Source organism: Cervus elaphus, chromosome 9 (genome assembly GCF_910594005.1).
Source record: "Cervus elaphus chromosome 9, mCerEla1.1, whole genome shotgun sequence".
Taxonomy (NCBI): domain Eukaryota; kingdom Metazoa; phylum Chordata; class Mammalia; order Artiodactyla; family Cervidae; genus Cervus; species Cervus elaphus.
Genome location: NC_057823.1, coordinates 26,738,586 through 26,761,850, shown reverse-complemented (window position 1 = coordinate 26,761,850; position 23,265 = coordinate 26,738,586). Strand labels below are relative to the sequence as shown.

General features: G+C 36.4%; 1 protein-coding gene across 1 annotated transcript in view; it reads left to right on the top strand.

The window, feature by feature from the left end:
• Positions 1-17,176, top strand: part of ADAMTS19 (ADAM metallopeptidase with thrombospondin type 1 motif 19) — a 261,863-nt gene extending 244,687 nt beyond the window's left edge. Inside the window, exons 23-24 of the mRNA XM_043912190.1 lie at positions 13,027-13,204; positions 15,549-17,176. Of these exons, the coding sequence (XP_043768125.1) occupies positions 13,027-13,204; positions 15,549-15,700 (330 nt within the window). The 3' untranslated portion in view covers positions 15,701-17,176. The remainder of the gene's footprint in view (positions 1-13,026; positions 13,205-15,548) is intronic.
• The last annotated feature ends 6,089 nt before the right edge of the window (positions 17,177-23,265 follow it).

The following is a 23,265-nucleotide window of genomic DNA, read 5'->3' as shown; positions in this document are numbered from 1 at the left end:
AGCTGTCGTCTCTGCAGCAGAGCAGGTCCTGGGCCCCCGACCTCAATCCCCACATCTGCAAAATGCGCCAAAGCAACTGAACGTCTCCCTGCATTTCAGAATGCTCTGTGCAAGTAAAAGTAATCGTTTTCTGGTCTGAAAAACTTGTATAGTGGTTCTATGTTATGAGACAGGAAATCCTAGAGATGAACCAAGTTGGAGGGGAAGAACTATGAATTCTCTTTGGGCTGTGTTTCATCATCTTTTATGTCAGTGATGTGTACAGTCAAAGGAAAAACATTTTTGAGTTACTCAAACACCTTAGGAGACAAAGCACAAATAGCAGAATGAATTATAAAAATACATACTTTATAACTTTATTTACTATGTATAGAATATATATGAGTCCATATAGAAGAACTAAAACTAACAAACTTGTTTAAAAAATAAACACACACACAGCTTCAGGGCTTGGAAAGGCAACATGAGAGGAGTGGGCTGGGAGATAGTCTGGGTCTGCCGTACAGAGGAAGCAGTTTCTACTAAATTCTGCCCAGTTGTCTCCACATACGTTTTCTCATACTGCTTCTAAAATTGGATATTTTCAAATTTTTCATCATTTTGATAAGTGAAAAAAATCTTATTTTGAAATGTACACATTCTTAGACTCAACAGGTCCATTGTCATAGAATTTTCTTACAGACATTCTCACATAGCTTACTCACTATATTTATGAAGATGCTCATTGCGGTCTTGTTTGCAACAACAAACTCTTGAAAAAAAAAAAAGGAAAATAACCCACCCATCCATTAACTAGTTATATGACTCATAATACTATACACAGTGGAATACTGTCATTTTTAAAAGTGTATTTGTACATACATAATGATGTGAAAATTTCTCTAAGACCTACTACTAAATAGTAAATATTATGTAGAAGAGTTACATAGGGTAAACTAAAGTTATTTACATGTCTTGTTTTTGTACATATTAACATTTCTCTACACAGATATACAAAGAACAATTTATTTGAATTCCATTGAAGGAAAGGGCCTTCTGTACTTTAAATTCTACCCCCCATCTCCATAAATTACCTTTCATTTTATAAACTGGTTAACGGTTTCTGTCAGAAATTAAAATTCTTTCTTAATAGTTACATTTTTCATGCTGCAGTCTCAAAAATGATTGATGTCATAAATATAGACAGATGCTAAGTGAATATTATATAATTTCTATGAAGGGGAGAGGATTTGGTGAATTAGGTAATTGGTCAGACAACTTGGTGTATGGAATCAGACAGCCCTGGGTTTGAATTCTGAATTTTCTGGTCAGTAAATTACTGAAGCCAGATGAAATAATTTATGAAGAGTTATTAGCAAAGTATCAGTTACATAGTGACTAAATAAATGGTGACCATTCATATTGTAGTGTCAGTAGAGATAGGGAAAATGGTTGGCTTTGAGAAACTGTTATGAGGTTAAAATGAACAGAAGCAGGGTTGATCTTCTGTGTGAGGTGAAAAGGAAGGACGGGTTCATATGTTTAAAAGGAATCCCACATTCACATGAGATAGGAAATCCTAGAGATGAATCAAGTTGGAGGGGAAAGATTGTGAATTCTATTTGGACTATATTTCATGCACCCATAAGAGAATTGAATGCTGTTATCTAGTAGATAGATCAGAGGAAAGGAATGGGATGGAACATACATTTTGGAATCACCAACGTGTAGGCAGTGTTTAAATCTTGAAGTATAAGTGGGCCCAAAGAGAGAGCGTAGATGAAGAAGAAAAGTGGCAGCCATGAAAAACTGCTTTCTTTAAAGGCATGTGAGAAAAGAAGCAACTGCTAGTAAAAGGGACTGAAAAAGGGGTATTCACAGAAACAGGAGGAAAAGTCATGAGAAACAAGAAAGAAAGTATGCTTAAGAATGTTCAGTGAAATCGAAGCTCAGAGGGACTTGAGGGGACACTAGTTCTTTATTCTCAAACATTAGCTGCTATAGGACTGTGCCAGTGGCATTCTAATATTTCCTCAAAACAAAGGTCTTCATTTTGTTTCCTTGAAATATATCCCACTCCCAGTTTTCTTTTTCTTGAAAAATGTCAATGCCGTCTTCCCCAACACACATGCAGAAGGTATCCTTCACACTTTCTGTTCTATTCACAAGTAGGGTGTTGCTCTTCACTCCCTTTTAATAAATACTTTTATTAAAAAAATAAAGGCCTTTTAATAAAAATTTTCACCATGAGTAGAGTTAACAACTTCTAATGTGCTTCTGTACCCCCAGACTGCCCTCTTACAGATTCATTCATTCATAGGGACGGCTTCACCACTTTAACCAATGGTTCTAACAGTTTCAGAGAATTGGCATTGGCTTTACTGTCAACTAAAGGACTTTACTGTCAACTAAGGACGTCCCTGTTGGCTCAGATGATAAAGCATCTGCATACAATGTGGGAGACCTGGGTTCGATCCCTGAGTTGGGAAGACCCTCTGGAGAAGGAAATGGCAATCCACTCCAGTACTCTTGCCTGGAAAATCCCGTGGACAGAGGAGCCTGGTAGTCTACAGTCCATGAAGTCACAAAGAGTCGGACACAACTGAGCGACTGAAACTTTCACTTTCACGTACTCGCTCTGATGTTCAAAGCTTTCTATATGCTGATCTTAACCTTCCTATTGAGAATCATCTCTTTATTCTCGTTAATTCAGTATGTCCAGTAAGCTCAGACCTGAGCAGTTTGTACTTTTACAATCTCCACGTCTTTGTATATACACTTTATCACTAGAATGTATTTTTTTTTTCCAACCATTCCAAGTCCTTTAAGGACTACCTCAAGTACCTCATTTCCCCAATAAATAACAAAATGTGTTTTGCACTTATCAACTAGATTGATTTTCTCAATTATTTATTGCCTTACATTGTTGCTATTTCATTGTCTTAACCCTTTAAGCCCTTTCACACATTTCTCTTAACGAACATACCATAGCATGACAAGCAGTGATTTTTACTTGAACAAATGACTGCTTAAACTTTTTCATTGAGTAAGTAAAAAATGTATGATACATCTAAGCATTGTATTTCTTTTCTTCTGATCTATTTTTCTGACTCTACTTCTATAACAATTACAATGCTTCATATATTTTACTAGGAAAAATTAGTAACTAGCTTGTCTTTCTCCAGAAATATTAAAGTAATCAATATAATTTTATGTAAACATGCGACTCCCTTGACCTTTTTCTGTATGGTATATCAAACTACTTAAAAATGTGATTTTTTTTAATAAAAAAATTAAATCCAGTCATATTTGAGTAACATGCTATTTAAGCCTAAAGAATGCTTCAGGTTGAGCTTCAAGGAAGCTGGCAGACCTGTTTTGCATTGACTGGAATTCATGTGTCAATACCTGGCGAAAGGCTGGAGAGCGATGATCTAACCTTGAAGAAAGGCAGCAGATAGAAGCAAAGCACAGTTAAGAATTTTCTCTGTGAACTGGGGAATACTTGGTATATTTCAGGTTGGAATAAGTTAAAGGTTGCTATATAATGTACTCTGTACTATTTTAAATCAAGATTTCATTTACTAAAACAAAATAAAAAACACACACTTACTCTAACATGGCCACAGAGGATCTGATCCATTTTTTACTTAGGGTTGTTATACTGGACCTGGAAAGTATTTAATTGGAAAAGGAAATTCAATCACTGTCTTTCCAAACAACTGTCTCTGGTGGGAAGATGTTTCCCTGGGATGATAGTGATAAAATAGACACGTACTGCTGGTCTTTTTTCACCCCTGCAACATCCTGTGATTCATAGGCTCAGCACTGATAGAACTGCAAATGTGCCCAAGACTTTGTATTTATTAATTGCTTCTTAATGCAAAACACCTTGTTTTAATTCCATCATTGTGATGATCAGTGTATATACTTTGATATAAAAAATGATTGGGGCAATTATTATGACCTTTCATAACACATTCAGTTCTCTGCTAATCATTCATAAGCAATCTGCTTGATTTTTGCCACACACATTTCCTTGATTTGCAGTAACTCTATGCAAACATTTTCATGAAAGAGACAAAAATAGTTGAACTGTAGAACCAAGCGATGAATTAATTAAACACATATGCAAAAAATCCTCAATGTCTGACCTCTAGGAATAGATTCAATCCCAAATATCCATGTGTTAAATAAAGCAGATGAACTATGTTTAAAGATGTTGCAACACTGACCAAAATAAATTGCAAATCTTAAAAAACAAAGCTAACTTTTGTTCCTTAGTATGCTTGTTTCACACTCACTTTATTAAAAAGTTTAAAGATGGAACTGCCAAACATATACATAAATGAATAGGAATGCTGTGCTAATAATTTCCAGTAGAAGTCATCATTTAGTTTCCTTACGAGGTCCACACTCCACTGTGAATGCTACTTCACTCTCGTTAAAACTACTTTGGAATAATCCATTTATTCCCAAAGACAAATTATCCAAGTCAATGCTGTTAACCTTGTTAGAGATTGGCACTTATCATTACAAATTATATCAGGTTCTAGAAGATTGTCTATTATATTGGTTAAAAAAAAGTTCTGTCTGCCAGTGACAATTTTCTCTTAATTTAGGAATTCCTATTTCTTACAGAGGCCAGCTGGAAATGAGTAAAGCATTACAGAGCCTTCCTTAGCTGTTGGCCTGGAGAATACACATTCTCTCCAGAATATATATCTTTGGCACAGTCTAGAAGGAAGGAATCTCGGGTAATCTCTGTGCTGGCCAAGTGTGAGAATTATTATTTTTAACCCCTAAATGTCCTGAAATTTGGGGATTTTTTTCAAGGAATTTAAAAGTAGACTAGTTATATTTGTTATCCAATAAAACTCCAAATAAATACTGTACAGTAGTGTTTTTATTTCTGGGTTCCTGCCTCTTTGGTATAATGTTTAAAAGAATATTTTATGGGACTCAGCAGGTTGAAGAGTTTTACACTAACTTTAGAATTTAACATGCACAGATTAACAGGCAAACAAGTTGATTATTTAACCTAAGTGTACAAATTTACTTACACCATAGTGTCCCGATTGGTTCCCTAATGTAGGTTATCTAAATATTCAGAGTAAAACTAGCACTGAGCATTGTCTGTGTGCCCAGTCTGAAGTCCTGAAAGGAAAGGTGGAAACTAATATTTAACCAGTAACTTTAACGTTTGGTATTTTACCATAGGACCCCAATACTGAAGACTAGATAGGGAAATCTTTTGTAACTGAAAGTCACATATGCAGAATATATCTACTTGATCCTAGAACCCATGGAGCACAGAAGCAGTGCAAAAATCAGAGATCAGTAGAAATAATGAGTGTCTCTTCTCTATATAGAAGAGTAATTAAGAGATAATTATAGATATCCCATTCATAAAGGGTTTTTAAGTGAAATTAAGTTGTTCAGAAGCACGTAGGTTACTCCTTAGACAAAAGGACACTGTTCTTTGGTGAATTTGGCAGATACATACCAGATAGATTATATCATGAGCCCTTATGGATATTCCTACATGATTCATGAACTTTCAATGACAGATAATTTTGCACTTTACAAAAGTGGATTCAAGTGGTACTATGGATAAGCTTTGAGAACCTCCTAAAATCATGTTCACTGTTTTTGTCCCTCATTTTGACACTTTATAAACTTGTAGATACCTATTTATCAGCGCCTGTGCAGTCACGTTTTACTCATGTCAGTGTATTACAGAGCGTGTTTGCTTTTATTCACTAGTAGTTAGTGGATTTATGCCTCTAAGCATTGTAGTATTCATAGAAATTTGGGGGAACAATATATGTAGATTATTTTTAAAGATATATATTCTTGATAAGCATACTCAAAGCCATCATGAAATGAATATTTCTATATAATATAATAAAAATTTAGTAACAGAGTATACTCATTCCTTATATGTTTATTTGATCCACCAAAATGTATTTATACCAATATGCTGCATAAGAGCTATTTATCCTCAGTGCATCAGATTAGGCTTGAAAAAAAATTTCATTAGGCCACAGTTATTTTATAGCACACTCGGCATAGTGAAATTATAACATCAATAAAATGTCTCAGGATAAATGGCCTTTCCCTAAACACCTAGTATAAGGTGTTTACATATTTTTCCAAGTATTAAACCAAGATCTTAGCAGCACTATCAATGCTATAAATAATACTGTTAGGAGTGAAATGTCCATGGTCAGTCTCTTACTAAAATTTGAGCTTACTATAATATTTGAGCTGTGGTGGAAGCTCATGCATCTTTGGTGGAAGAAAGAATTCCACACTGTGGCTGGTCCTTGAGATGGACTTCCTGGCTATGCAGAGTTCATTTCAACCCTTTTTTTTTTAGAACAATGCCTCAGTTGAGAATTTGTTAAGAATTTTTTGAGTTTGTTTTGTTTCCTACATTTTTTTCTATGTCTGTCATTTACTTACATTTATTCACAGACCACAAAGTTGCCAGATCATGCTAGCATCTTAACCTGCTTTTATCGGCAAACCCTGCCCATTCAGGGCTAGCATCTAACTTAGTAAGTATAACTTTCCAAGAGTTTACATCTTGATCACCAGACCCTTGTTGGCCATTTTTGGAATATGATAAACATCTGAGTTAGGTAAGCGTCCACTGTACCCTTCCATCAGCTTGGATATTGCTTATTCTTCCCCAAATATTTCCTTTTCAGTTAATTTATTCAGATGAAATTTTCTTAGGTAAAATAAAGTTAGTTAGCTCTTACTGTGTGAGTAACAATGACAAAAAGAAAGTTTTAAATAATGTAAATAGTTTTAAGGGTCTATAATACATTAAGTGAAAGTGGTAGTCACTCAGTCACATCCGACTCTTGGCAACCCCAGGGACTGTAGGCCTCCCAGCCTCCACTGTGCATCCGATTTTCCAGGCGATAATACTGGAGTGAGACTGGTTCCAAATGGGGAAAGGAGTACGTCAAGGCTGTACATTGTCACCCTGCTTATTTAACTTATATGCAGAGTACATCATGAGAAACTCTGGGCTGGATGAAGCACAAGCTGGAATCAAGATTGCTGGGAGAAATATCAGTAACCTCAGATATGCAGATGACACAACCCTTATGGGAGAAAGCGAAGAACTAAAGAGCCTCTTGATGAAAATGAAAGAGGAGAGTGAAAAAGTTGGCTTAAAATTCAACGTTCAGAAAACTAAGATCATGGCATCCGGTCCCATCACTTCATGGCAAATAGATGGGGAAACAGTGGAAACAGTGACAGACTTTATATTTTTGGGCTCCAAAATGACTGCAGATGGTGACTGCAGCCATGAAATTAAAAGACGCTTGCTCTATGGAAGGAAAGTTTTGACCAACCTAGAAGCAGAAACATTACTTTGCCAACAAACGTCCATCTAGTCAAAGCTATGGTTTTTCCAGTAGTCATGTATGGATGTGAGGGTTGGTCTATAAAGAAAGCTGAGTGCCAAATAATTGATGCTTTTGAAGTATGGTGTTGGAGAAGACTCTTGAGATTCCCTTGGACAGCAAGGAGATCTAACCAGTCCACCCTAAAGGAAATCAGTCCTGAGTGTTCATTGAAAGGACTGATGTTGAAGCTGAAACTCCAATACTTTAGCCACCAGATGCAAAGAACTGCCTCATTTGAAAAGACCCTGATGCTGGGAAAGATTGAAAGCAGGAGAAGAAGGGGATGATAGAGGATGAGATGGCTGAATGGCATCATCGACTCAATGGACATGAATTTGCATAAACTCCGGGAGTTGGCAATGGACAGGGAGGCCTGGCGTGCTGCAGTCCATGGGGCTGCAGAGTCTGACACGATTGAGTGACTGAACTGAAGTGCATAGCCATTCCCTTCTCCAGAGATCTTATTTTAAGAGAGAATATAGTCTTCTTGCTAATTTGCTACCATTTGTATTCATGGTTCTCATTCGTTAAACTATTTCTCTAATCATTTTAATAGTTCCAACTTTGAATTATTGAGGAAGTTTCCTTTGTCATATTTAATGTTTGACATGAAAACTAATGTAGATATAATTTAATACAATCTTAAATATTGTCACTAAATGTCCTAGATCAGAGAAATCTATAATGATCTTATCTAAAGATAATGCTCCAGTGCAGGAAATGTCATGATTTTCTCAGGGAGATTGAAATGATGAATACATTAAGTCAAAACAAATTTTGTTTTCAGATACTTTAGGTGGAAAAGGGCGATTACCAGCATCATTTTTTCTTGTGCCTTGCTATTTCAGTTTGTTCTAAAGATTACTGTTTCCCTTTTTTACTGTAGTAAACCTAGTACATCAAGATTGTGTTTCCTGTTTAGAATTAAAGACTTCTAATTCATGGAATTGATTCATGAGGTGCTTAGTTTCAAAGGTCCTTCAGGGCAATATTAAAACTGTTTGGGGAACAGACTATTTGTCAGACAGTACAAGTCTCTCTTTTTAAATAACTTTAGTCAGGAAACATTCCTTGTAAAAGAAAGATCAATGGCAACTTATCTGGTACACCCTGTGTTTTTCTTTTTTTTTTTTACCAGTTGCTGGCAAATTGATTTTGACATTTTAGCATTTTGGCATTCAGTGGATGTATAGAGTGCTGCTTTGTCTCTAATATTTTAACCTAGTACATATGTGAAGAAGTTTAAAATGTATTAGAAAAAAGATTGAAAGGAGGGAGGGAGGGAGAGAGCAAGGAAAGAAGGAAGGAAGAAAAATGGAAAGAGAAATTCATTGAAATTGATCCAAGATCTGTAAAAGCACAATGGAAGGAACATTGTATTTGGAAACAGAAGATTGTATTTGAGGTTTGTTTCTCCTTCACATGGAGTATGTCTTTGTTACTTTCTCCATTAGTCCTTCCCTGATCATCGCATTTGAATTGCTAAACCCCATAGCCCAAATTTTCCAAGTCTTCCTTCCCAGCTTTAATTTTTCTGTAGCACTTTTCAATATCTGATATACAATGTATTTTAATTCTTGACCTTCTTGCTCCCCACTATTAGAGTGTAAACTGATTGAAGGCACAAATTTTTGTCTGTTTTGTTTACTATTATTTCCTGGTATCCAAAAGAGTATTTGACACATCATAGAGTGTTCACTAAATATCTGTTGATTGAGTGAATGAAAATGGGCTCCCCCGTTGGCTCAGCAGCAGAAGATTCCACCTGGAGTGCAGAAGCCACAGGAGATGCAGATTCTATTCCAAGGTCAGGAAGATCCTCTGGAGGAGGGCATGCAACCTGCTCCAGTGCAGCCTTGCCTGGAGAATTCCATGAACAGGGGAGCCTGGCGGGCTACAACCTGTGGGGTTGCAAACGGTCGGATATTAGGTTTATGAGCAAGATTAACCAAGATATTATGTATAAAAGCGTATTAGATAATGACTGGATTATAATAGGTATTTCATGTGTCCATTTACCATCTAATACATACATCTAATACTAATGTCTGTCAGTAAGTCATCTATAGATAGTGTAACAGTGTATCCCAGATTACCCAGGACCATCCCTTTTTATGCCCATAGTCCACGAATAGTTATCAGCAACTTCTTTCTTAAGTGCTCTGATTTGGATGTTAAGTTCTATGATCACTCTGTCTAAATATAAAGCATTTTACTTAATTGTCCTTATGGCAAAAGAGTTTATCTCATACCACACAGCCTGTGTTATAGTAACACAACTCCAAAAAAAAGGCCTTCTAATTAGGATAAGAGGTTATTCCACAGGATAGAGAAAGAAGAAATATTTCTAACTGTTAACATAAAGAGAAATATTGGCAATCTTCTAGTATCAAGTAGTACTACACGTCCCATCTTTGACTTTAGTACATATTACTTCAAACTCCAGTACCACCGCTTCTTAGCTGTGAAACTGTGGGCACTTTGCTTCACTTATTTGAGCCTCTATTTTCTCCTTTGTGTAAAAGGAGTAATAATAGTGCTTATGCGCTTCATATGAGATATTAAATGTAACCTCTAACACAGTGCCTGGCATATAATAGATCCTAAATAAGCACCAGCTTCATAGTATTAATCATTTCTGCTGTTTTTAGCTTCTGCACAGAATCCTGAACATGGTGGGTGAACAGTAAATATTTGAAAAGCCAATAAACAATTGAATATTCTGAGACATTCAAGCAAAATATAATTTTGAGACATTATTTCGTGGGACTGCTATCATACCAATGTTGGATAGTACAGTGAATAATTAGATAATGAATTTGCAGTCTTTAGTGTTATGTAGTGTCACTGCTTAAAAATTGCCTGACTGCAGTAACTTTTAATAATAAATTATTTGGAATGTTACCTTTCATAGTAATTTAGACCTGAAAGTGTAGCTGTGATCTACTACAGTGCCTTACATAATGAAAAGGAAAACTAAGTCCCAGGTACATTAGATTCTAGAGACAGTATTAGAGCCCTGGTCTCCTCATTTCAAGCCAAAATTATAATGACTTTTCCTTTTGATATTTGTCTGTCTTTAATCATAGTGATGTGATTTGAGAAAATATCCAATTATTTAGTAGTACCTTCTATAATAAAGTAGAAATAGCTTAGAAGATACTTTGGAATTTCAAATATATCTGTTTATTTTTCATACATTTGTAATAAAATTTTACCACATATATTTTATAAAGAATATGATTATTAGTAAAATCTTGATGTTTTTATTATTGAAGTATTCTAATAAAAATTATATTCTAAAGCTGTTAGGCTAATTTCATAATAAAGCTTATTCCATTAGTTTCAAAGGAAGAAATGATGTCATTTCAATTAAATGAACTTTTTTCTCTTAATTTTCTAAAAAATAATTTATGGAAGGCACTCTTCAACCATTATCTACTAAAATTGTGTATTCTAAGTTATCGTGTATATATAGTTACTTTGTGATCCTGAAAAAAATGACGTTACTTTGGTTTACACTTGTCCTTTGGAGGTAATATAAGATTAATTGAAAGGGTTGGTAATAGTCTATGATTAATTACTAGACTTCTTGATATGATTGAGAACCTTCTCTATTACATCAAAATGAGTTCATCTATTATAAAACTTCTGTTGTTCTTTTCATGTCTCCAATATTGTGATTACTTTCAAGATCTACAAAAATTATAGGAGCAGACACTAGAATGATATATTTCCACATAAACTTAACCACTTAAAAGTTTTCAGTTTAATTATTTTGAGTTTTCCTGAAAATATTACCAAGAAGCATGGTGTCTGTATCATATATCTACTGAATAATATTAAGAATCTTCCAAAGGACGTGGACCAGGTAAACAGTAACTCCTCTTATAATAGCTTTTAAATTATAATAAAGCTTAAACTAAACTAGAAGCATTTAGGTCCTGTAGAAGCTAATGAGGAAAAAAAATCAGATTCAGAAGGATGTAATATCCAAGTTGTTCTTTAATCTGCTATTTGTATAAAGCTAAGAATTCATCAGATGCAAAGAAGGTTTTATGTAGAAGTATTTATAGAATAAAATTTAGAAAGATCAGTTATCTATAAAGTAGATGCATAAATGGCATGCACATACAATTGTTACTGTGTTATTCTTAGCTATTTTTACATGATATGTAAGTTTTATTACTGAAAGTGATATGACAATGAGCTTAATTTCAAGAATTTACCTAGAGACACACTAGATGCATGAAAAGATATTATCAGAGATAAGAAATAATACAAACTGGGCTACATCAAATGTAGAATACATACTATTGACCAGTGTTTTCCAAACTCAGGCTGTGCAGCAAAATCACCTAGGTACTTTTTTTTTAAAAATGTATATTCCCAGACTCCATCTGTTTCCTGCCTTAGAAATTCTAGGCTTTAAAATCTATAGTTAAAAAGATTTTTTTTCCAAGTGATTCTAAGGGATAGCCTCAGATAGATAGGTAAATGGTCTTAAACCATAAATGTTGCATAAATATGCATGAGTAGCTGGGATAATTGTGGAACACTTTCGTGAAGGTAGTGGATTTGAGATTGTGATTTGAAAAGTGGCCAGGCATCTGGAAAGGAATCCTTCTAGGAACACGGTTCTAGTTTTGGGAGCAGAAAGTGCATGGACATGATTAGTGCTTTATAGAGCAAATGATTCCTAAAGCAGAGAGGTAGAAAATTAAATTTGAGGAGGTAGATAAATGCCAGCCTGAACATTTGAGGATATTGGGCTTTATCTCATAGGCAACAGGCAACTCAATAATTGAAGTTTTTCCAAGGAGATTATGTATATAAAGCAATCTTAGAAGAATACATATTCTGTGTTAATATTTGTAATTGACTGGAAGGCTGGAGGCTAAAGACAAAGTGAACAGTAGCAGACAGACTTGAGGTGACAAGGGTTTGTGTAGAATGCTTCTGCTGATGAAAATAAAAAGAGTTGTAACCCAGGATGATAGTAGATGAAAAATAGAAAATTCTTGCGAAGAAAATGGAATCCTAATAATGACTTGGTAAAATATGAAGGGAAGCAGACATTATAAAACTTGTGCCTGCATATCTAAAAGATGATGATCAAAGTATTGACCAGTTTTCAGGTAGAATATGCTGAGATCATGGTTTTTTTTTCATTTTTATGTTACTGAAGTTTAGTTGATTTATACTATTGTATTAGTTTCTGCTGTACAGTAAAGTGATTCCGTTATACATATGTATACATTCCCTTTCATATTCTTTTCCATTATGATTTATCACAGGATACTGGATCTAGTTCCCCATGCTCTACAGTATGACCTTGTTGTTTATTCATTCTACATATAATAGTTTGCATAACTTCATCTTCTCTTTAATTGCCTGTGTCCTTCATCACTCAAAGCTCTGCCTTAGGTCAGCTAGGTGTTCTAAACTGCACTGTGTCCAGCTTATGAGCAGCAATGTTTCTGACCCTTGTTTTACATCAACCCTAGATGTTGTGGCTCATGTTCAATTTTAACAAATATAAGGAAAAGGTGACTCACAACCCAGAAAAAGGAAACAGCAAAAAAGAACAGTTGACAAAACCTTGTATCTCTCCTAGTGCTCAATTACCTGTGGCAAAGGAATGCAGTCTCGTGTTATTCAATGCATGCATAAGATCACAGGAAGACATGGAAATGAATGTTTTTCTTCAGAAAAACCTGCAGCGTACAGACCATGCCATCTTCAGCCTTGCAATGAGAAGATTAATGTAAATACTATAACATCACCCAGGCTGGGTAAGCAGATCAAAAAAAGGGAGTGATTTTGACAGACATAGAAATGATCATGGCTTCTGTTTTATGTATCACTTTAAAGCTTAGTTATCAATCTCTACTAATTAGTTTGCTTCTGACTAAATTGGATCTGTTCAACTATATAGTCCAAATGATCATGTAGTCCAGATGAAAACTATTTTCATTCCTGAGCTGTCACTTCAGAGCTAGGCTGTGGAGATGCAAATGCCATTATCACTCAAGCTCAGCCTTAAAAGGGTTGGAGGATGTAACCATATTTTTGATTCTGACCAGTCCCATGGCAGAACCCTCAGTTAAGGTGATGTCGGTGGAAAGGTGAAGCTCTAGTGTATATCTTGGATCTCTTCATTGTTAATAGCCTTCCTTGTGATCCTGGGTACAAATTATCCTTTGGAGAGATAAAGAGTAAAAAAAACTCACTTTCAAGGAGAGCAGGTACATGGATCTACACCACTGAAAAAAAGGTACTGATTTTCTCACCTTTAAGGACATAATATTAAATATAAATAAATAGTACTAGCATTGATTTACATAGTTTTATGTTATAAAATGCTTTCACATATATTCTCAGTTACTGTCAGTCAGTCTAATACATCATCAAGAAGTAGAGTATGTATTTTAAGTAATATATCCTGTATTTGCCTAAAAGTATTCGTGAATGCATTAGCCTTTATTTTTGTGGCAGTTTGGAGCTTTTCATAGTGCTGCTGCCTGGATGTCACTGGGTTCATTTGTTTAAAATTACCTGTTGTTTTTTTAAATGCATTTTTATAGTTGATTTCCAGTGTTGTTAGTTTCTGCAGTACAGCAAAGTGAGCCAGTCATACATATACATATATCCGCTCTTTTATATTCTCTTCCCATGTGGGCCATTACAGAGTACTCACTAGAGTTCCCTGTGCTCTCAGTAGGTCCTTGTTAGTTGGCTATTTTATAGACAGTAGTGTGTGTACATCAGTCCCAGTCTCCCGATGTATCCTGCCCCCTCCCCTTTCCCTCTTGGCATGCCGAGTGAAGTAAGTGAGACAAAGAAAAACAAATATCATATAATATCACCTACATGTGGGATCTCAAAAAGTGATGCAAATTAACTTGTTTACAAACATAAATAGAGTTACAGCTATAGAAAACAAACGTATGGTCACCAGGAGGGGACACCTTCAGTTTTCATCTGTATGTATAATCTACAGGGGATCAGTTAAATCATACAGAATAATATTGCCAAAATTCAGAGCTAAATTGTCATAGATACTTCTCCAAGCATAAGATTCAGTCAAATGGAAAAGCTTGGTTCTTCATGGAAATATAAAAATTCTCTTTTTAAGCCAAATAATTAACATTTCTAAGAAATAATCAGTTCAAGTAGAATTAAAACTAGTTAAGAAGTTAAGCAATCCTAGAGCAGATGTGCTAAATCCTTGTATTCAAAAGCAACATAATCCCTTTCTCCAACAATTATTTGGAGTCCTTCTTGACATAAAATGTGGCAGAAAATAATGAATTAAAAGAAGAATTAAATTAAAACTCCATTTTCTCTGTTTATTTTTTCTTGAAGGACATCCCCAAACATAGAAGCACAGTGGTTGGAAAGTCTGCGGTTTTTAAATGTACAATAATGAATCATATTAGAATAGTGGCAAAAGAAACTTGCAGCAGACTGTCTTTTATTATACATGCCAGAACACACTATTTCTTTGGAAAAACTGGGGCCGAATCTACCTCACTGAATTTTTTATACCAACAGCTTGTTTCAAACACTTCATTGCTGTAAATTTTAGTCACTTTTGTTAATCAGCCTTGATTTTAAGGATGCCTGAAATTGTGACTCTTAGATATCACAGCTAGACATGTCTGCTGTCTAGGAAACAAGGAATGTGAAATAAGTGTAAGCAGATTTTTGTTTTGCTATTTCTTTGCAAGTTCATCCACAATAGCACTTATTAATTTGTATTCTCATAATGGTGAACATATTGAACACATTCATTTTTCTTTTTAATCTTCTCAACTAAAAATCCAAAAGAAGCGTAAATAAAAGTCATGAAATGGACACTTAAAAGCCATTTGCAGTACACTCATTGGCTTTGGGAAATCTATCTTTAATGGTCTATAAAAGCTCATGAGTAAGACCAGTATTCACTCACTGTGCTCCTTCATCATAGAGCGTGTGTGCGTGTTTGTTTATGTCTGTCTTTTATGTTCTGGAAGGTTATGTATGTGAGCCAACAAGAGTGTAGAAAATCCCCCCGCTTAAATGATTGCTGTTTGTTTCTGCTCACGACAGCTGGTTTATCCGCATGTATTAAGTTCCCTGCGTTTTGTTCCACAGCTGCTCTGACTTTCAAGTGCCTGGGAGATCAGTGGCCTGTGTACTGCCGGGTGATACGTGAGAAGAACCTCTGCCAGGACATGCGGTGGTATCAGCGCTGCTGTGAGACGTGCAGGGACTTCTATGCCCAAAAGCTGCAGCAGAGGAGTTGACCTCTAGCAGGCTGGCTGGCTAACAGCTCTTTGCAATTACATTATTTATAAACACACACACTAGCATGTTTTTCAGACCAAATATTATCAGATTACATATAATTTAATCAATTAATTTATTTTTTTTTTTTGCCTGCCAAACATCCAATATGGTGTTTGCTTTGGTTCTACAAACATTTTGATTTATACTATATGGCTTCATAAATAATTTTATATAAATAAGTTGGATCCAGTTTCCAGGATAAAAATAAAAAGGGAAAAACAAAAACCAACCAAGATCTTTAGACTTAAAAAAAAATTTTTTAACAATTTTTTTTAACTTAGGGCTGTCTCTAAGGTGCTACTCTCTCCCTGACAATACCATTGAGTTATCCAGAATATATACTAATTTAGCCTAATAGTTTAGTTATATATGGAGAGATATCCTTTCTTTTCCTTTGGTATCCTGATGCAGAATTTGCCCATTTTCTGTAATCTGCAGGAGATGTGTAAGCATAAGAAACCTCATAGTGTTGAACAGGTTTTTAGAGAATGTATTATGCATTGGGTTCAGATTTAGAGATATCCATAGGAAGAATTCTACTGTAATTATAACCTTATTGTAATAATGGAAAAGAAAAGTCTGAATGGAGACTTTGATCATGTTCATGAACATGTACTTGAACACAAGTATTGTAACAATGAGACACTGTAATGATTTACACTGAATCACCATTGCACTGTTGATATAGTGTAGAGAATCCGTTATAGAAATGGTAACATCCACAAAAATGTGTGTTATTTTAACCTGTTGTCATTATATTTTAGCTTTTTAAAATATTTTGAACAAAGAAAGTGTTGATCCACCCATTTCCTTGTATCTTTTTAGCAGATTTATAAGAGTATAGTACTTAGCCTCACAAATCATAATGAGAAGATTTACTGTTTTTCAGCCTTTTCCCTACAAACAAGGAAAAACTAAAAGCTTAAAATACTGTGGTAGTTTCATTGTGTTTTTCTTTTTAAAAATTAAAAAGTTTTACAATTCTGTGAAACGTTTAAAAACCAGTTTAAGGTTTTCTTGTGAGAAAATATTGTACATGATTCACATGATTTCTTAGATTTTTCAATAAAATATGTGAAACTTCCTGTTGGGAGGCAGTTCTTCATGAGTCTCTCACATTTCCACATGTCTTGGCACTGTCTGCTTTTGTTCTGGAGTATCTTCTAAAGGATGTTTGTGTAATGAACAGCCTTGGAAGGTAAAGATAGTGTCTTTTTTGGAGCAAAGGGCAAACATGCTTATTTCTCATTATGAAAGTTTCAAGTTCCTAAAATTGGGGTCTCTCTCCTGTAACACAGTTCACTGAATATGCAGGTACTGCCTGGCCATCTTCATGTCATTCTGTGGGAAGTGGGGCTCAGGGAACTGGTGCAAGAAATGCTGATTCTCTGGCTACTGGTGTTGCTGTAAGTGATAAAGTTCTTTGTCTCTAACCCAGGAGTTTAATGTCTTCTGCCCTGAAAGTATGGCAGGCTAACTTGATAGATTGCAAGTAGAATAAAGCCTCAAAATCCTCATAGTTCTTAAGACTTCCCTTTTCATCTTCATTTTTGCATAAGGCACAGTTTGTTTCTAGATTGTCCCTTACTATGGGTATCCTTTAGTTTAATTGCTGAGATATAAAACCAGTCAATTTCAACACATCTTATGGAAGATAGTAGGGGAATGGGAAAGGGAAAACTTACATAGTAAGAGAAAACATTCTTAATCCATCCCTTGATTCCTGAATCCATTAATTGGTGCAGAAATATCACCATTTACTGACCGATGAATTGGGCCCTACACAACGTCTTAGAGAACCTCCAAAATGTCTTCACTCAACGGATGCCAGAATTGAATTCTTGGGGAAGAAAAGGCATTGTTGCATCATTCTATCAGGCCATTTGTTCAGGGTGATGGGGAACATGGTAATACTGGAGATTTCAGAGAACATCAGTCCACTGCCACACTTTTTACTGTAATATGAATTCCCTGAAAAGAAACAATATATCATATGGAACACCCTAATAGTGAATGAAGCTTTTGGTAAGTTCATGGATGGTATTTTGCAGAAGCTTTGCAGGCTGGCGATACACAACCATATTTAGGGTAAGTGGCTATTTCTGTGAAAATAGTCCACTGCCTGTTTGGTGATTAAAGTGATCTAATGTAATCTTACTGCAATCCAGATGTTTTGCAGGATTGACAAGGACTTGGAAGGAGCATGGTTTGAAAATTGGTGATGAAGAAATTTTGAAGAAAAGGTATGTGAATAACTTACATTCCATTTGGCTGCTCACCAAAGAGAACTATCAGGAGGGAGGACTTGATCATCAGTTGGACAAATTGACAAGCTCTGTGTATGCTGGCCAGTCTCTTTCATTAGCCACCTTTGTCCTTGCCCATGAGCCCAGGGACAGAGACAGTAGTGGCAGGACTAGAGATTATGCATGGGTTCAGTAACATGACCTTTCACTCACCAAGACCCCCTCCAGCTACAGCCATTGCAAGGACTAAGCCTAACAATAGCAGAGAAAATATTATTTCCCAACATGTCACCATTCTATGGCAGGACTAGCCCACTGCCTTGATTGTAGTAAGATTACATTAGTTCACTTTAATCACTAAACAAGCAGTGATTTGTTCTCACAGAAATAGCCACTTCCCCTCAGTGTGGATTTGCCTGCCCAGCCTGCAAAGTTTCTGCCAAAACACCATCCATGAACTTATCAAAGGCCTTGTTCATGGTTAGGGTATTCCGTATGGTATGGTTTCTGTTCAGAGAATTCATATCACAATAGAAGCTGGCAGTGGACTCATGCCCATGTAACTCTGGTACTGCCGTGTCCACCATCACCTTGAAGCAGATGGCCGAACAGGATGATGCAACGGCCTTCCTTTTTTTTTTTTTTTTTTTTTTAATTTTGTTCTGGCACCAGCTGAGTGGAAAACATTTTCAGGGGCCTCTGAGATGTTATATATGGTCTGATTCCTCTGAGGTGTTATGTATGGTCTGATTCATCAACCTATACATGGTGATATTTCTATCTAGATTTATGAATTATGAATTCAAGAATCAAGGGGCAGAATTGAGAATGTCTGCTCTTCCTGTGTAATTTTCCCCTCACCCATCTGTTTAAATTTGTGATAATCTGGTGTAACTCTCCAAAACCCATCAATCTTCTGTAAGGACAATAGGCAGAAGGAGTGAAAGAATGAATTGATGAATTTATCATTCCTGCATCCTTCAGATCCTCTTTGGTAGAAGTAATTCTCATCTCTTCATGAACACCATATTGATTTTGTTTCTAATTTTGGTATGTAAGGGCCAGTTCTAGGGACGGACAGTGCCATTACTACCATAAAAGCCCTCATTCTACAGATCATGGAGTTAACCAGTGAAGCAGGAATTCTGCCCATTTCTGACTTTCTCCTCCAAATCTACCTTTCAGAATTAGGAAAATAACTGTCGGATAGGTTTAGGGACTCTGATTCAGTATGAGACAGATTTAAACCAAAGCTTAATTAAAATGTTTGACTTCCATAGACTCTCGGTCTGACTGTGGCACTTCAGTGGCAATTCAGGTCACCAGTAATTAGTATCGATTCAGAGTCAGTAATCTAGTAGTCATCAAAAAGTCTGATTATTTCCCTCTTCCCAGCACACTCATCCCATCAGGGAAGACTAGAAGTTAGATTTACAGTATGAATTTTGGAGAATTTCCAGCAGAATCCTTCCTCTAAAAGATATAGCCTCCCATTTATTCAGAAAGTTCTGGGTCCATGAACCTGCTGTCACATGGAATGGATCAAGGAAAAGAATTCCCTGCTGTGGTGATTCAAGTCATACTTACTTTCATCAAGTTTAGAGATTAAATGCTTATACAAACCAAGTAAGACTTTAGTAGTATGCTCATCTCTTTCAGTACTCTGGCCTCCGTAATCAATTAACCAATGCCAAAAATCTTTGTAGGTCACACCTTTAGCTTTACCCTTTTGACTCTGCTTACCCCTTAAACCATACCCATCTGGTCCCTGGAATTTAAATGCCCTTGTAGAATTCCATCATCCTCATTAAATTCAAGAAGCTGTGTTCTGTGGCAGCATTTCCCAATGTCCTTTCTGGTTTACAGAGAACAGCTACTATGAATTTCTCTAAGGATTCCAGTACTACCTTCACCAATGTATTTTTCAAGTCCTGGTGAAGGAAACACCCTTTGGACCCTCTTAGGGGACAAGTTTAACACATAGGTGAGCACATCTATGTAGTTTTTTTTTGTTTGTTTGTTTGTTTTTAATCTCTAAACTCGTGTATACTTTACTCTTTATTACAAGGAAGTTTTAGTATCTCAGCTTCATTCAGTGTAGACCACCATTGGGTCCAGTTTTCAGTCTTATTGTTCGAGTTACTCCCAGACTTATGAACTAACAATTTGAATCCAGAATCTCAGCTTAGTGAACCCATATTAAAAGCAATTAATAGAATATTGTATTCCTTTTACCCTAATTTATATCATTAAAAACATTCCTATACATATATCTTGGGTTTCAGTTAATGTGAATTGGTGAAATCCTGCAATTCCTCTGGCCTGTATGTTAACACCTTAGAGTCATACTTTTTATCTGGTTCTGGATCTTCCAGGACTTGAATCTGAATATAGATTTAGAAGATAGCACAGGTGGTAGGACATCAGCAGTACAGTTAAAAAGGTTTTATTTCAAGACAGTCATAAAAGCTTTCTGGTTCCCAACTTAGACCTTGAGCTATGAATGTAAAACCCCAGGCACATCTCTTTTTCTAAGTTCTCCACCTGATTTAGAAGCAATGAATCCAACCCCAAAGTCCTTTTTCTATTTGTTTCTATGAAAGATTTTTATTGCAGCAGGTATTTTGTAACCCAGGACCTTGCTTTCTCTAGGTACTTCACTCCAGGTAACTATCGGTGAGAGTTTATATAACCATTCTGCTCTGGATGACTGGGGTCCCACTTACTACTTGTCATTAATGCCTTTAAGTCTAGTCATATCAGAGAACTAACTCCAGGGTTCATTTGTAAAATTCTGTTCCTTGGAAGCACTTCTGGTACTGGTAGTTGCCAGGGTTCAATCAGCAAACCTGTGTTAGGGGATGACAGCTTTGAACTCACAGCTGCAGGAAGAGCTGGGGAAGTGAAGGTCCGTAAGAGGAGGTGAAGGATCAGAGCAGTCACCAGCCAGTCTGAGCAGCCAGGCACAACTAGGTAAGTGTAACTATGAAGGAGTGATTTGTAAAGACGTCTGTGAGATGCTGTTGCCTCTGTGTAGCTTCTTCCTTGGTAGGACCACAGCCAGACGTTGGGTAGTGGATCTATTTCCTGATGGTCATCAGGACCTAGAGTTAGCAATGAGAAACGGACGTGGAGCTCAGGAGAGCAAAGGCAGTCTAGAGCCTGCCTCTGCCTCTGTCACTGTATCTGATTGTAAAAAGAAGTTCAGATGAATGGATGCAATTTTGCCTTCCAAATCTCATGCCAATTTCTCTTTCAGCCACTTCTAACACTGACTCACAGAAAGAAGGGGATTCTGGAAAATGAAGTTGGCCTTTTTTATGATTTTTTAAAAATATTTTTAATAGTAGATCCTTGTTGGTTATTTATTTTAAGTATAGTAGTGTGTGCATGTCAATCCCAATGAAATTTGCTTTTTAACTGTGGATAATAGAACTTCAGGTCTTCCCAGGTGGAACTAGCAGTAAAGAACCTACTTGCCAGTGCAAGAGACATAAAAGACACAGGTTTGATCCCTGACTCAGGAAAATCCCCTGGAGGAGGGCGTGGGAGTCCACTCCAGTACTCTTGCCTGGAAAATCCAATGGACAAAGGAACCTGGCAGGCTACAATCCAGAGGGTTGCAAAGAGTCAGACATGACTGAAGCGACTTAGCACACACGCACAATGACTTCAAATTTCTTTTATTTTCCCCCATTTTGCTTTATATCAGAGATGACCGAAATGAAAAGTCTTATGTTCTCTTAAAATAGCAGTGAGCCTTTTTTAAGCACTTAGTATATGCTAAGCATTCTCTTAACCACTATACCTATTAAACCTCACAGCACCCTTGTAAGGAACCCTTAATACCTTCGCATTGTAGCTGAGGAAACTGAGACCCAGAGAGACTCAGCAACTTGCCCGAGAGCACAGGCTAGTTGCACGTCACAGAGACACTCTGACGTCAGCTTCTGTGCACTCAGGTAACCTGATTGCCTCCCTCACTCATCAGTTTTGAAAATGTTATATGGTAGGTGCAGAAGGATGTATACTCTAACCACAGACTTTCTTTCTAATCAAAACTATCCAACTAATTTTCAAAGTAAGATAATTTTACAAACCCCAACTGCTCATCTGAATATTGTCCAGACTTTTCCAATGGAAACACTTTCGGATATTTTAGTTGATTTGGCGTAAGAAAGGAAGGGACTGAGGGAGGGTGAGGAGAAGAAAAAAGAATATGTTTAATTAATATTTAGAAAATTTTGCCTAGTGAACCCCATTTAATCCTATTTTTATCATTCTCATGTTTCAAAAGACTTCTAGGCCCAAATCCAAGGAGAAATGATGCTTTTATGAACATTTGTTTTAAAGAAAGAGAACAAATGATTAGGTGCGTGGTGAGAGTCGAGAAGCCCAGATATCCAGATCTCTACCAGATTATTCCTAGTGTAACTACTTATATTTATTTATACTCTGTTCCTCTAGATTGAAGGTGTTAGTGACAATGAAGAAATAAAACCCCTAAGACAGTATTTATCCAATCACTCTCAGGTCAATTTTTTTGTAGTGTTGAAAGGAGAACAATGAAATGGGTGTTATGTGATCAAATAAATTTGGCAAATGCTGGCAACGGCACCCCACTCCAGTGCTCTTGCCTGGAGAATCCCGTGGACAGAGGAGCCTGGTGGGCTGCAGTCCCTGGGGTCGCTGTGAGTCAGACACGACTGAGCGGCTTCGCTTTCACTTTTCACTTCCATGCACTGGAGAAGGAAATGGCAACCCATGCCAGTGTTCTTGCCTGGAGAATCCCAGGGGCAGCGGAGCCTGGTGGGCTGCCGTCTATGGGGTCGCATAGAGTCGGACACGACTGACGTGACTCAGCAGCAGCAGCATTAATGAAGTGGACCTTCTCAGTCTTCCATGTGAGTCTGTGCATTATAAACTACCAGAAGAGAGTATGGAGTATGGGATCCTTTTTTCACTGGGCATGATTGATTGAAAAACAGATCACTAAGCCATTTTTTAATCAAATTTAATTGCATTATCAATTTCCTGTCAGAGAAGAGCCCTTTTTAGGGCTCTGAAAGAGGTAACAGCCACCATTATTTATTGAGCAAAGGGCTTTGTGAGGTTCTTCAGACATGACTCATGTGAGGATGGAAGCATCCAACAAGGCTGCTCTTTCATGATATATCCAGTAGAGCAGCTCATAAACAGAAATATATTATCAAACAAAAGATAATAAGATAAACATCTCTCTGAAATTTCAAAGGAAGGAAAAATCATTTCTCTTA